Source organism: Mauremys mutica, chromosome 6, assembly GCF_020497125.1.
Source record: "Mauremys mutica isolate MM-2020 ecotype Southern chromosome 6, ASM2049712v1, whole genome shotgun sequence".
In the NCBI taxonomy this organism is placed as follows: domain Eukaryota; kingdom Metazoa; phylum Chordata; order Testudines; family Geoemydidae; genus Mauremys; species Mauremys mutica.
Window position 1 is genome coordinate 676,605 of NC_059077.1, and position 15,337 is coordinate 691,941.

The 15,337-nt window shown below is 59.7% G+C and overlaps 1 protein-coding gene across 2 annotated transcripts in view; it reads right to left on the reverse strand.

The window, feature by feature from the left end:
• Positions 1–1,393: 1,393 nt before the first annotated feature.
• LOC123373068 (avidin-like) overlaps positions 1,394–15,337 on the reverse strand; it is a 28,647-nt gene continuing 14,703 nt past the window's right edge. For both annotated transcript variants that reach the window (XM_045021827.1, XM_045021826.1), the window contains 3 exons: positions 13,589–13,799; positions 4,679–4,811; positions 1,394–1,962 (listed from right to left, as the gene is read on the reverse strand). In XM_045021827.1, coding sequence (XP_044877762.1) covers positions 1,887–1,962; positions 4,679–4,811; positions 13,589–13,799 — 420 coding nt within the window. In that variant the 3' untranslated portion in view covers positions 1,394–1,886. The remainder of the gene's footprint in view (positions 1,963–4,678; positions 4,812–13,588; positions 13,800–15,337) is intronic.

Genomic DNA, 15,337 nt, shown 5'->3' on the forward strand with positions numbered 1-15,337 from the left:
AGTGGGCAAGGGGGTAGCTCAAGGTGAAGGGAGGGGGTAGCTAGGGGCTGTGTGTGGGCAGGGGGTAGCTTGGGGGCAGGCAGGGGGTAGTTAGGGGCTGTGCACAGGCAGGGGGTAGCTCAGGATGAGGGAGGCAACCTAGTGACAGAGGATGTGGAAAAAGCTAATGTACTCAATGCTTTTTTTGCCTCTGTCTTCACAGACAAGGTCAGCTCCCAGACTGCTGCACTGGGCAGCACGGTATGGGGAGGAGGTGACCAGCTCTCTGTGGAGAAAGAAGTAGTTCAGGACTATTTAGAAAAGCTGGACGAGCACAAGTCCATGAGGCCGGATGTGCTGCATCCGAGGGTTCTAAAGGAGTTGGTGGATGTGATTGCAGAGCCATTGACCATTATCTTTGAAAATTTGTGAGGATGGAGGGAGGTCCCGGATGATTGGAAAAAGGCTAATGTAGTGCCCATCTTTAAAAAAGGGAAGAAGGAGGCTCCGGGGAACTACAGGCCAGTCAGCCTCACCTCAGTCCCTGGAAAAATCATGGAGCAGGTCCTCAAGGAATCAATTCTGAAGCCCTTGGAGGAGAGGAAGGTGATCAGGAACAGTCAGCATGGATTCACCAAGGGCAAGTCATGCCTGGGCAACCTGATTGCCTTCTATGAGGAGATAACTGGCTCTGTGGATGAGGGGAAAGCAGTGAATGTGATGTATCTTGATTTTAGCAAAGCTTTTGATACGATCTCCCACAGTATCTTGCCAGCAAGTTAAAGAAGTATGGGCTGGATGAATGGATGGTAAGGTGGATAGAAAGCTGGCTAGATTGTCGGGCTCAGCGGGTAGTGATCAATGGCTCCATGTCTAGTTGGCAGCCGGTATCAAGTGGAGTGCCCCAGGGGTCAGTCCTGGGGCCAGTTTTGTTCAACATCTTCATTAACGATCTGGAGGATGGTGTGGACTGCACCCTCAGCAAGTTTGCAGATGACACTAAACTGGGAGGAGTGGTAGATACGCTGGAGGGTAGGTACCCTCCGCTCCCCGCCCTTTCAATAGTTTTGCAAACGGCCAGTAGGTGGAGGCAGAAGCCTCCAGAAACCTCACGTACACAGTACCTTGAACTTTTCAACTATCTTTCCTCTTTTGCCACAAAACAGAAAAATCCTGCTCCAAGCCAGTTTGCACTAACCAGATAACAGAAGCACGGGGTTTGACATCCACCAATGAAGTGTTAACACGGCATGGTCTTTGTCTGAAAGTGTATAAAAAGCTTGTGAAACTTGTGTGCAGTAGAGTCTCCTGTATCCATTACAGAGCTCTCCTTTCTTCTGCAGAATAAAGCATTTTTCCTTATCCCTGTCAGGCTGTTATTGGCTCTCAGCTAGGCAGACCCGATATTTCGGTAACCTCCTGAGCGAGCGAAGGGCCGTTTAGCAGGAAGGGCGTCTCCTCGGGGCTGCACAACGGCTGTTGCACTCTCTGCCCAGGCAATGGGCAGTGAGCAAAGGAGCGAACCAGGGGGATGAACCTGCCAAGGGGCGTCCCAGGAAGGGCCCGGCTCATGGGAGAGAATCGGCACCTAGCAGGGAATCCAGGGAGGGGCAGGTGGGAATCACGGCTCAGCAACAGCTTCAGCCCAAGAGCAATAAAAACACCAGAGACTCATTTGCCTCCCGCGCTAGAACTTTACTGGGAAAGGAACTAACCCGCAGCGTGGGGGCCGCAGGCAGCGACTCTGGGGTGGGGTGGGGGGGATAACTGCAGAGCGAGGGGAGATGGAGACAGAGACGGCGCCTCTGCAGCCCAGCAAACAGCCCTGACACCGGGCGAGACGCTCTCGAGAGATTCCAGACGGGGGAGGGGGGTGGGCAGGGCCCCCGGGTCACGGTGCTGCTGGGTCACCGGGCACCGTCGCTCCTCATGGATTCGCCCATGTTCTGCCCCTTGAACCGGGTGAAAACGTTTGTGCCGACCCTGCGGGGAAGCACAGAACTGAGGTTACTGGCCAGCACGGGCCTGTGCTCGGGGCTGCCCCATACATGGATGGAGGGAGTGGAAGGGGGTGCAAGGCACAAGGTGCATTAATCTGAGACAGAGAGAAGCCCAAAGAGGCACCTCCTCCAGGCTCCACCTCACAGGGGACCCAGCCGCCCAGCCCAGGGAGGCAGCGTGGCTGTGAGCACCCCGCACTGGCATGGCCTCAGAGCCACCCAGCAGCATCCAGGGGGGCAGGCAGGAGCTCTGGGGGCTGCTCATCCAGCCATCCCCCCCTGGGTGGGTCAGCAAGGCCACCCTTTGTGCTCTTCTCTGGCACTGACTCGGCTCCCTGGGGATGCTCCCTGTGACGTTATTGATATAAATGGGAACCATATAGAACATGGGTTGCAACCAAGGTCCTGTAGTGGCACCAAATCTTAAGTAAAGGGGGTCATCTAAGGTGTCTAAGACCAGGTTCTGGGTTGCTGGTTATGATTATGCTGTCTGTATGTCTGTGTATCATTTTGTAGTTGAAGTTATAAGTATTGGCTCTGTACTGTCTGTATTTTGTATTATGCTCTGCTTCTGGGAAATATCCCAGACAAGCTGGTGTTAGCCCTGCCTAGCTGGCTTGATGGCCCATTAAGGACCATCAGCTACACAATTGACCCATGGAGAGAAGGCAGACACGCCTTGTGACTCAGCAAGGTATGCAGAGACTTGTCCATGTGACTGCAGACTCCATTTTGCTGTAATTTTCCACAGTGAGGACAAAGAGATTCTTACACCTGGAAAAGTCTATATAAGGCTGATGCATCATCTCCATCTTGTCTTCAATCCTGCTTCTGACCTCTGGAGGGACTTTGCTACAAACTGAAGCTCTACACAAGGGACTGAATGACCCATCCCAGCGTGGGTGTATTCCAGAGACTCAATTTGAACCTGCAGTTTACTCCATCACTGCTGCAAGCCTGAACTAAGAACTTTGCCATTACTGCATGTAATTGATTCCATTTAACCAATTCTACCTCTCATCTCTACCTTTTTCCCTTTGTAAATAAACCTTTAGATTTTAGATTCTAAAGGATTGGCAACAGCGTGATTTGTGGGTAAGATCTGATGTGTAGATTGACCTGGGTCTGGGGCTTGGTCCTTTGGGATTGAGAGAACCTTTTTCTTTTATTGGGGTGTTGGTTTTCATAACCATTCATCCCCAGGACGAGTGCACTGGTGGTGATGCTGGGAGACTGGAGTGTCTAAGGAAATTGCTTGTGTGACTTGTGGTTAGCCAGTGGGGTGAGACCAAAGTCCTTTTTGTCTGGCTGGTTTGGTTTGCCTTAGAGGTGGAAAAACCCCAGCCTAGGGCTGTGACTGCCCAGTTTAAGCAATGGGTCCTGATTTGGCACTCTCAGTTGGGTCCCGCCAGAATCGCTCCGTCACACTCCCGCTCGCAGGATGCCCACACCCCCAGTGGGCTGCTCACCCGTTAGCGAGTTCTCGGAGAAGAGCCGTGGGAGGACATGGCCCTGGCCCCGGCCTGACCCGCCGGGGATCACACACAGCCCTGGGGAGTGACAGGGCCCAGGGAACTCAGCAAACCTTCATCCTCCCCTAGCAAGATACACGGATTCCTAGATTGCTAGGCCAGAAGGGACCACTGTGATCTGTGTCTGACCCCTGCACGGCACAGGGCCTGGGACCGGTCCGATCCCTGCACGGCACAGGGCCTGGGACCGGTCCGATCCCTGCACGGCACAGGGCCTGGGACCGGTCCGACCCCTGCACGGCACAGGGACTGGGACCGATCCGACTTCCTGCACGGTACAGGGCCTGGGACCGGTCCGATCCCTGCACGGCACGGGCCCTGGGATGGGTCCAACCCCTGCACGGCACAGGGACTAGGACTGGTTCGACTTCCTGCACGGCACAGGGCCTGGGACCGGTCCGATCCCTGCACGGCACAGGGCCTGGGACCGGTCCGACCCCCCTGCACGGCACAGGGCCTGGGACGGGTCCGACCCCCCTGCACAGCACGGGGCCTGGGACTGGTCCGACCCCTGCACGGCACAGGCCCTAGGACCGGTCCGACCCCCCTGCACGGCACGGGGCCTGGGACCGGTCCGACCCCCCTGCACAGCACAGGGCCTGGGACCGGTCCGACCCCCCTGCATGGCACAGGCCCTAGGACCGGTCCGACCCCCCTGCATGGCACGGCACGGGGCCTGGGACCGGTCCGATCCCTGCACGGCACAGGGCCTAGGACCGGTCCGACCCCCCTGCATGGCACGGCATGGGGCCTGGGACCGGTCCGATCCCTGCACGGCACAGGGCCTGGGACTGGTCCGGCCCCCCTGCATGGCATGGCACGGGGCCTGGGACCGGTCCGACCCCCCTGCATGGCACAGGCCCTAGGACCGGTCGGACCCCCCTGCATGGCACGGCACGGGGCCTGGGACTGGTCCGACCCCCTGCACGGCACAGGGCCTAGAGCACACGGGGGGGTCCCCCAAGAGTTTGTGATTCGGTGCTGAGAGCCCTGCCCTGCCCCACTCATCCCACACGGGGTTCCCTGTATCTCCAGCACCACAGCCTGAGAGCCGGGTCGGGATCCCAGCCCTTGGCACTGCGACAAGCAGAGACGGGGCCAGGCCCTGCCGTCCCAGCTCCGCAGGCGGCTCCTTCGCTCCTGGGCAGCCTGTGCCCAGTCACCCACCTGGTCGCTTCCCAGTCGGCACCGGGGGATCCGACCTCCTGGCGCAGCAGCCACATGGTCTGCAGGGTCTCCTCTCCCTGGTCATCCACGAAGCACTGGCCCACGAAGACGCTCATGGAGTCTGGCGGAGACTCTGACAGGTGATAGAGAGACAGTCAGGGCTGCTCGCTCTGAGACCCTGTGGTGGAGTAGGGGCTGTCGAGATAGGTGAGAGACAGGTATTCAGCCTGTAACATGAGCTAGGCAGGGGGGAGGGGAGATCGACACCTCTGCCCGGGAGCTAGACAAAGGAAAGGTGCTGAGTGGAGAGGGTTGGGTCAGTTTTCAGTTTGGGAGCTGGGTGGTGGGTTTGCAGGGGAACCTGTGCTGGAATCCAGACACCCTGAACCCCCAGAAAGGCCAGATTGAGAGCTCCTGGCTCTGAACACGAGCTCTGCTGTAGCCTGTGCTCCTATTGTCCAATAAACCTTCTGCTTTACTGGCTGGCTGAGAGTCACTGTGAGTCCCAGGAAGAGGAGTGCAGGGCCGGACTCCCCCACACTCCGTGACAACTGGTGGTAGCGGTGGGATCTACTGCACCCCGTGGACGGCGCTTCCTGCAGTAAGTGACTGGGGAGCAGTAAAACGAAGGGGCGATTGCAGGGGTGATTAACCCCTGGGAGAGTGTGACCAGAGAGCAGGACTTTGCAGTGACAGGGTCCCCCGGGGGATCGCAGCGAGCGGTCCCAGGGGCGGAGGAGTCTGCAGCTCGACCCTGGCAGAGAGGGGTGACCCCAAGGACTGGCACACTAGGGGTCCCCCTGGAACCCGTGGGGAGCGGCGAGCACCCCGGCCTGCGAGTGGCCAGCAGGAAGATGTACGCCAAGCAGCGCAAGTGCGACCTGGTGGAGCTGTGCAAGCGGAGAGGGCTGCACAGTGGGAAGCTCACCAAGGACCAGCTGATTGCCCAGCTGGAGGAGGCAGATCGTGTGAATGAACCGATCCCTGTCTCTGAGGGAAGCAGCCTGGCGGATGCAGCACAGGCACCAGTGTCTGTCTCAGCTGGGAGTGGTCAGCCGGAGGCTGAGGGCTTCCCGAGACCCCCCATCCCTATGCCTAGGGGGAGGGGGAAGAGGAGCCCAGCGACTACCGAGGGCACCGTGACCCCCCAGGCCAGCAGGGGATCCTCCCGGCGAAGCTCACCCCCCAGCAGGGGATCGTCCCGGCGACGCTCGGCCTCCGTGGAGCACATGCGGCTGAAATGGGAGAAGGAGCTAAAACTGAGAGAGCTGGAGGATCATGAGAAACAGAGGGAACATGAGGAGAGACAAAGCCAGCATGAGCTGGAGGAGAAGGAGAACCAGCGTAAACACGAGGAGAACCAGCGCCAGCAGGAGTGGGTGGAGAAGGAGAAGCAGCGTAAACACGAGATGGACCTGGCCCAGCTGAAAAACAGTGAGGCCCCAGCTGCGGTGAGTGAGGGGGGGCCCAAGCCTACAAAGAGCTTTGATAAGAGCTTCCTGGCCCGGCGTAAGGAGGGGGAGGACATAGATACCTTCCTGACGGCCTTTGAGAATGCCTGCGAGCTGCACCGGGTTGACCCTGCAGACAGGATCCCGTTTCTCACCCCCTTACTGGACTCCACCGCCGTGGAGGTGTACAGCCGAATGAAAGGGGCGGAGGCAGGGGACTACAACCTGTTCAAAGAGGCCCTGCTCCGCGAGTTTGGGCTGACCCCGGAGATATACTGGAAGAGGTTCCGGAGTCAACATAAGACCCGGGAGGTCACATACCTACATCTGGTCAACCGGGCGCAGGGGTACGCCCGCAAGTGGACAGCTGGGGCCCAAACTAGAGAGGACCTGCTTGACCTATTCATACTGGAGCACCTGTATGCGCAGTGCCCCTCTGACCTGCGGCTGTGGTTGATGGACCAGAAGCCGGAGAACCCACAGCACGCCGGCCAGCTGGCCGACCAGTTTGTGGACAGTCGGGCAGGGGATGGCAGGGAGGAGTATCGAGGGAGCAGGCCTGCCTCAACGCAGAGAGAAAGTCACCATGGGACCTCCCAGCGGGGGCCTATGGAGAACCCCCACCAAAGGGGAACATCCAGCATTAGGTCCACCCGACCCACTCGAGGGGACCCACGAGACATGGGCTGCTTTCACTGTGGCCAGCGAGGCCACATACGGGCCCAGTGCCCCAAGCTCAGGGACAGACCGAGCAGACCCAACCCGCAGAGGGTTGACTGGGTAAAAACCCAGTCGGATGAGGGGCAACATCCCCAGGAAAGGGGGGATGGCAGCGTTCCACCTGGGAAAGAGGGAAGAGGGCCCCAGGTCAGCTCCTCTGGGGGGCTGGATGCTCCGGACCCAGGGTTTTTGGTCTACAGAGTGGGCACGGGGCTGCCCCTCCGGAAACAGTGCCTTGTTTCCCTGGAGGTGGATGGGAGGAAGGTCACTGGGTACTGGGACACGGGCGCAGAGGTAACGCTGGCCCGGCCCGAGGTGGTGGCCCCAGATCGGATGGTGCCTGACACCTACATGACCCTTATGGGCGTGAGCAGGACCCCATTCAAGGTGCCCGTGGCGAGGGTGCACCTGAAATGGGGGGCCAAGGAGGGCCCCAAGGACGTGGGGGTGCACCCACATTTGCCCACAGAGGTGCTAATGGGGGGGGACCTCGAGGATTGGCCAAGCAACGCCCGGGGTACCCTGATTGTGACCCGTAGTCAGAGTCCACGCAGGGCACTGCGCCCTGACAATGGGGAAGGTACTCTGCCCGAGGCGCAAGACCCTAACCTGGTGGGGAGGGAACGCCCAGAGACACGGCCCAGAGAGGCTGTGGCCTAAGACCCAGCTGGTGAGAGAGAGCAGGTCCCCATCCCTGTCCCAGCTGCTGAGTTAGAGGCCGAGGTGCAGAAAGACCCCTCCTTGCGGAAGCCCAGGGACCGGGCTGACCTCAGTGCGGTACAGACCATGAGGAGAGGATGCAAGGAGAGGTTCCTGTGGGAGAAGGGGTTCCTGTACCGAGAATGGGCTCCCCCCGGGGAGGTGGATCATGGGGGATCAGGAAGCAGCTGGTGGTTCCCCAGAAGTTTTGCCACAAGCTCCTGTACCTGGCCCATGACATTCCCCTCGCCGGGCACCAGGGAATCTGGCGCACCAGGCAGAGACTGCTACAGAACTTTTACTGGCCTGGGGTCTTCACCCATGTCCGACAGTACTGCCGATCCTGTGACCCCTGCCAGAGGATGGGGAAGGCCCGGGACAAGGGGAAAGCAGCTTTGAGGCCTTTACCCATCATAGAAGAACCTTTCCAGAAGGTGGCCATGGACATAGTGGGACCTCTCAGCAAGGCGACCCGGTCAGGGAAGAAACACATCCTGGTGGTGGTAGATTTCGCCACTCGCTACCCCGAGGCGGTGGCCTTGTCCTCCACCGAAGCAGACACCGTGGCAGATGCGCTGTTGACCATTTTCAGCCGGGTGGGGTTCCCCAAGGAAGTCTTAACGGACCAGGGGTCCAACTTCATGTCAGACCTGCACCAGTCCCTGTGGGAGAAATGTGGGGTCTGGCACAACTGGGCCTTAGCGTATCACCCCCAGACCAACGGGCTGGTGGAGAGGTTCAACGGGACGCTAAAGATGATGCTAAAAACATTTATGCACCAGCACCCACAGGACTGGGGCAAGTACTTACCTCACCTGCTGTTTGCGTACAGGGAGGTACCCCAGGAATCTACTGGGTTCTCGCCTTTCGAACTGTTATATGGAAGGCGGGTAAGGGGGCCCCTGGACCTGATGAGAGACGAATGGGAGGGAAAGGCCGCTCCTGATGGAGAGTCGGTGGTGGAGTATGTCCTGACCTTCTGGGAAAGACTTGCTGAGCTCATGGGCCTGGCCAGGGAGAATCTGGCCCGAGCCCAGAGGAAGCAGAAGGTCTGGTACGACCGTACGGCGCGGGCCCGCGCCTTTGCCACCGGGGATCAAGTGATGGTTCTCATCCCCATGAGAAAGAACAAACTCCAGGCTGCCTGGGAAGGGCCCTTCAAGGTTATCAAGCAACTAAATGAGGTAAACTATGTGGTGGAGCTGTCGAACCGGGCGCACCACCGCCGGGTGTACCATGTGAATATGATGAAGCCATATTATGACAGGGGGAATATGGTGTTGGCCGTGTGTGGGCACTGGGAGGAGCAGGGAGATGACCCTTTAGTGGATCTATTCCCAGGGACAAAGGCTGGTTCTGCCCTGGAGGCAATTCTCCTCTCTGATCAGCTGACCCCGGCCCAGCAGGCTGAGATCAGAGGGGTGCTGCATCTGTACCGACAGCTGTTTTCCAACCAGCCTGGGCGCACTAATTTGACTGTCCACCGGGTGGAGACCGGGTCACACCCCCCTATACGATGCTCCCCTTTTCGGGTCACCGGGAAAACTGCCCAGGACCTAGAAAGAGAGGTCAGGGACATGCTGGCCTTGGGGGTGATCCAGCCGTCTGCCAGCCCCTGGGCCTCCCCAGTGGTGCTGGTCCCCAAGAAGGACGGGTCGATCCAGTTCTGTGTGGACTATCGAAAGCTCAGTGCCATCACCGTATCTGATGCCTACCCCATGCCAAGGCCTGACAAGCTCCTGGACAAGCTGGGAGGTGCTCGGTACCTCACCACCATGGATCTTACAAAGGGCTACTGGCAAGTGCCGCTGGACGCGGATGCCAGGCTGAAATCAGCCTTTATCACCCCTTTGGGGCTCTACGAGTTTCTGACCCTGCCCTTCGGCCTCAAGGGAGTGCTGGCCACCTTCCAGTGCCTGGTGGATCAGCTACTGAGGGGGATGGAGAGTTTTGCTGTGGCGTATATTGACGACATCTGCGTCTTCAGCCAGACCTGGGAGGACCACGTGTCCCAGGTTAAACAAGTGCTGGATCGACTCCGGGAGGCTGGGTTAACCGTAAAGGCTGAGAAGTGCAAGGTGGGGATGGCGGAAGTATCTTACCTGGGCCATCGGGTGGGGAGCGGCTGCCTAAAGCCGGAACCAGCCAAGGTGGAGGTGATCAGAGACTGGCCCGCTCCCCAGACCAAAAAGCAGGTCCAGGCCTTTATTGGGATGGCGGGGTACTATCGGAGGTTCGTGCCCCACTTTAGTGCCATAGCCGCCCCCATCACTGAGCTGTGCAAGAAGGGGAAGCCGGATAAGGTGGTCTGGACCGAGCAGTGCCAGCAGGCTCTCCGGGCGCTGAAAGAGGCTCTGCTCAGAGGCCCAGTTCTGGCAAATCCAGACTTTGACAAGCCCTTTCTGGTGTTCACTGATGCCTCAGACACGGGGCTGGGGGCGGTATTGATGCAGGAGGATGAAAAGTGGGAGAGACACCCCATCGTGTACCTGAGCAAGAAGTTGCTACCCCGGGAGCAGAAGTACGCGGCCATCGAGAAGGAATGCCTGGCCATGGTGTGGGCCCTTAAGAAACTGGAGCCATATCTCTTTGGGCGCCACTTCACCGTGTACACCGACCACTCTCCCCTGACCTGGCTGCACCAGATGAAAGGAGCCAACGCCAAGCTCCTGAGGTGGAGCCTGCTCCTGCAGGACTATGACATGGACGTGGTCCACGTGAAGGGAAGGGCCAACCTGATAGCGGATGCGCTGTCCCGGAGAGGGGGCCCCGAACTTCCCCGGGTCACTGGGCAGAGTGACCCCGCTCAGTTCAGTCTCTGAGCGGGGAGAGGTGTGGTGGAGTAGGGGCTGTCGAGATAGGTGAGAGATAGGTGAGAGCCAGGTATTCAGCCTGTAACATGAGCTAGGCAGGGGGGAGGGGAGGTCGACACCTCTGCCCGGGAGCTAGACAAAGGAAAGGAGCTGAGTGGAGAGGGTTGGGTCAGTTTTTCGGTTTAGGAGCTGGGTGGGGGGTTTGCAGGGGAACCTATGCTGGAATCCAGACACCCTGAACCCCCAGAAAGGCCAGATTGAGGGGTCCTGGCTCTGAACACGAGTTCTGCTGTATCCTGTGCTCCTGTTGTCCAACAAACCTTCTGTTTTACTGGCTGGCTGAGAGTCACTGTGAGTCCCAGGAAGAGGGGTGCAGGGACGGACTCCCCCACACTCCGTGACAGACCCCCCACAGGACCCCCAGACAGAGCCCGGAGCCCGAGGGAGTTCGCTGCGTGTCGCTGGGGTGGGTCACCTGCAATAGTCACCCCAGAGCGACCCACTGGGTCCTCTGCAGTGTCTCCCCAAGGCTGGCTCCAGCCCCAGGGGACGGTCAGTGCAGTGTGCTGCAAATGTGGCCACACTGCAGCGCTTTCCCTACACAGCTGTACGAAGACAGCTGTAACTCCCAGCGCTGCACATCTGCAAGTGTAGCCAAGCCCTTGATTTAAACCTGCAGTTTACTCCATCACTGCTACAAGGCTGAACCAAGAACTTTGCCATTACTGTATGTAATTGATTCCATTTAACCAATTCTACCTCTCATCTCTATCCTTTTTCCCTTTATGAATAAACCTTTAGATTTTAGATTCTAAAGGATTGCCAACAGCGTGATTTGTGGGTAAGATCTGATGTGTATATTGACCTGGGTCTGGAGCTTGATTCTTTGGGATCGAGAGAACCGTTTTCTTTTATTGGGGGTGTTGGTTTTCATAACCATTCATCCCCAGGACGAGTGGCACTGGTGGTGATACTGGGAGACTTGAGTGTCTAAGGGCTGGTCTACACTAAGAAGGGGGGTCGAACTAGGGTACGCAAATTCAGCTACGTGAATAGCGTAGCTGAATTCGAAGTACCCTAGTTCGAACTACTCACCCGTCCAGACGCCACGGAATCGAAGTCCGCGGCTCCAAGGTCGACTCCGCCACCAGCGTTTGCAGTGGTGGAGTACTGGAGTTGACCGGAGCGCGCGGGGAGTTCGAACTATCGCGTCCAGATTAGACGCGATAGTTCGAACTCCGAGAAGTCGAACTCACTGCGTCGACCCGGCAGGTAAGTGTAGACTAGCCCTTAGGGAATTGCTTGTGTGACTTGTGGTTAGCCAGTGGGGTGAAACCAAAGTCCTCTGTGTCTGGCTGGTTTGGTTTGCCTTAGAGGTGGAAAAACCCCAGCTTGGGGCTGTGACTGCCCTGTTTGAGCAATTGGTCCTGATTTGGCATCTCAGTGGGGTCCCGCCAGAACCGCCTCGTCACAAACCCCTCTGTGACCGCGCGACTGGCCCAGCGCAGGACCCTGCGGGTCGTTTAGTTCTGTAGGCGAAATGGGTCTTGGAGCCAGGCATCTGGGATGCAAACATGGCAGGCGAGAGGGGCTTTGCTGGCAGCTCCGAGCCCGGCCCAGCCAGCCCTGGGCCCCACAGCTCTCCCCATAGGAGCCGACCCCGTGGGCGCTCCAGGGCTGCAGCGCTCCCAGCTCGTCCCAGGGCCAGGCGCCCAGTGACTGGGCTGCACCTGTCGCTGCGTCTCTGCTCCTCCTGCCCCCTTCCCAAAGGAACCCGCAGGGACACCCCCCGCCCCGGGCCGGGAGGCCAGTTCCAGATCCCAGTGCTGCTTCCTCCTCAACAGCTCCAGGGGCACAGGGGCCAACATCTAGTGTTCCCTGGGAGGGGGGGTGCTTTACCCCCACTCTGCCCCTCCCCCGCCGCCCTTCCCTCGCCCCACCTCTTCCCACCCCCACTCCGCCCCTCCCCCGCAGCCCTTCCCTCGCCCCACCTCTCCCCACCCCCACTCCACCCCTCCCCCACAGCCCTTCCCTCGCCCCACCTCTCCTCACCCCCACTCCACCCCTCCCCCCCAGCCCTTCCCTCGCCCCACCTCTTCCCACCCCCACTCCGCCCCTCCCCCGCAGCCCTTCCCTCGCCCCACCTCTCCTCACCCCCACTCCGCCCCTCCCCCGCAGCCCTTCCCTCGCCCCACCTCTCCCCACCCCCACTCCACCCCTCCCCCACAGCCCTTCCCTTGCCCCACCTCTCCTCACCCCCACTCCACCCCTCCCCCACAGCCCTTCCCTCGCCCCACCTCTCCTCACCCCCACTCCGCCCCTCCCCCCCAGCCCTTCCCTCGCCCCACCTCTTCCCACCCCCACGCCACCCACCCCTCCCCCGCCGCCCTTCCCTCGCCCCTCCTCTCCTCACCCCCACTCCGCCCCTCCCCCGCAGCCCTTCCCTCGCCCCACCTCTTCCCACCCCCACTCCGCCCCTCCCCCGCAGCCCTTCCCTCGCCCCACCTCTCCCCACCCCCACTCCACCCCTCCCCCACAGCCCTTCCCTCGCCCCACCTCTTCCCACCCCCACTCTCTGCCCCTCCCCCGCAGCCCCGACCTTGCCCCACCTGCAAGGGCAGCCACCGACAGCACCTGCCTTCCAGCCCCCTCCCCAGTCACAACCCGTCCCCTCCCCGCCTTTAACGCTCTGCCCTAGTGTAGCCCCCCCTTGCCATGACGTGTCACCCCCTCCTGCTCCTTGTGCAGTCATAACCGTCCCCCCTCCACAACCCCCCTGGGACTGGGCCCCCCGGCTCACACTCACCCCCCGGCCCCCCCAGGCTTGGGGCCCCCCCGGCCCACACTCACCCCCACGTTCCACCCCGGGCCTAGGCCCCCCTGGCCCTGGGGCCCCCTGGCCCACTCTCACCTCCCCAGCCCCTCCCCCCCTGGGGCTCGCTGGCCCACACCTCCCCCGACCCCCCTGGGCCTGGGGCCCCCTGGCCCATGGCCCCCCCTGACCCCTCTGTGGGCCTCCCGGCCCATGCTCACCCCCCCCAACCCTCCTGGGCCTGGGGCCCCCCGGCCCACACTCACCCCCAGGGACCCCCCTGACAGCCCCTTCCCTTAAAGGGCCAGCCCTCCCCAAGAGCGGGGAATGAGATCCCCAGGCTTGTCAGCCCCCCTCAGACCACGCTTACCCCTGGCTCCGCCTGGCCGGCACCGAGGCCGCGCAGGCTACACACCTGAGAACTGCCACTTCACGGTGAAGCCGAAGGTTGGCTGCTCCGTCAGGCTGGCGCCGTGCTGGATTCCATGCAGGCGCGACGGCAGGCGGTCAGCCTTGGGGGCCATTGCCGCAGAGAGGTATGAACCCGAGAACACTCCAGCCTCGCTGAGTTCAGATACAACCATCTTGCAGCCCACGCTGCTCTTCCACGATCCGGACAGGACACACTGGAAAGGGAGGGACGCAGTCGGCAGGAACAGGGACCCCCCACACCACTGCAGGGTCTGATGCTCAGCCGAGGCGACGGCCCTGCCAGCGGAACGCAGGGCACCGACCGCTCAAACCAGAGATGAACAAGGAAGTCTTGGTGTGAGCTCTGCTTCCGGAGCTCTCCAGGGGAGCCCCTTCCCTCCTGTGACCCCGCAACTACCTGAAAACATCCTAAACCCTAAACACAGAACTGGGGGCCTCCTCTGCTCCTGAGGGTGGGGGGACTCTGCTTCCGGAGCTCTCCAGGGGAGCCCCTTCCCTCCTGTGACCCTGCCCCACCTGTCTCTGGGTCTTTCAGGCTGGGGATTCCACCAGAAATGCAAGTAACTGAAAACATCCTAAACCATAAATACAGAACTGGGGGCCTCCTCTGCTCCTGGGGGTGGGGGGTGGGGTCTGCTTTCTCCTTCTTAACGCACGGGAGGGGGGAGCTGTCCTCCATTTCCTCGCCACCTGCTCCCTCTCCCCACAGGCAGAGGAGCTGACTGAGGCAGCCGCAGGGATCTGTGCCCGAGAGCAGTGGGGCCCAGGCTGGGCGAGGGTCCTGGAGAGCGGCCAGGCCCCATGGCGCTCATACGGGAATGGGATGCTAAGCTGTACCACGCTGTTCGGCCACTAGGTGGCGCTGTGTGGCCCACACTTTATTTAAGCCATTGTGGGCTATCCCTGGCAGACCATTCAAGGAGCTGCAAAATACAAACTGACCCACAATCACAACACAAAAAGATGTGTCTTTAAATCAGGTTGGCTGACATGTTTTACCTGACACGTCTTAGAACCCTAGTGGAGACAAGCCAGTTGTAGTTTAAGTATTAGTTGGTCAAGGTGAACCCTATGTGGGAGCCTAGGCTGCAACATAACCAGCTCACACGTGTTAAAATACAGCTCATCTGGCTGGGTTTTAAAAATGTTACTTAAAACATTAGCAACCTGTTTTCGAGAACCTGCCCTTTTCCTAGCCCCAGCCCTAGAATAACCGGGCCCTTCCTCCCCGAGGGCAGACAAGGGATTGTCACCCTGTGAGATATTGCTGGGTCCTGCCAGTTGGCTGGTATAACTTGGGTAACCGGAGGGGCGGGGAAAGCTGAGCACAGCCACACTCGGCATCCAGCTTTGTAAGCTGCTGTCTTGGTGGTGATAGGGGACTTCAGCTACCCAGAGACCTGTTGGGGAAGTAACACAGCAGGGCACAGGTTATCCAAGACGTTCTTGGAATGTATTGGAGACAGTTTTGTATTTCAGAAGGTGGAGATGGCTACTGGGGGGAGGCTGTTCTAGATTTGATTTTGACAAATAGGGAGGAACGGGTTGAGAAGTTGAAAGTGGAAGGCAGCTTGGGTGGGAGTGATCATGAAACGAGAGAGTTTGTGATTCTAAGGAACAGTAGGAGGGAGGACAACACAATCAAGACAATGGATTCCAAGAAGGCAACTTTAGCAGACTCAGGGAGTTGGTAGGTACAATCCTATGGGAAGCAAGTCTAAGGGGAAAAACT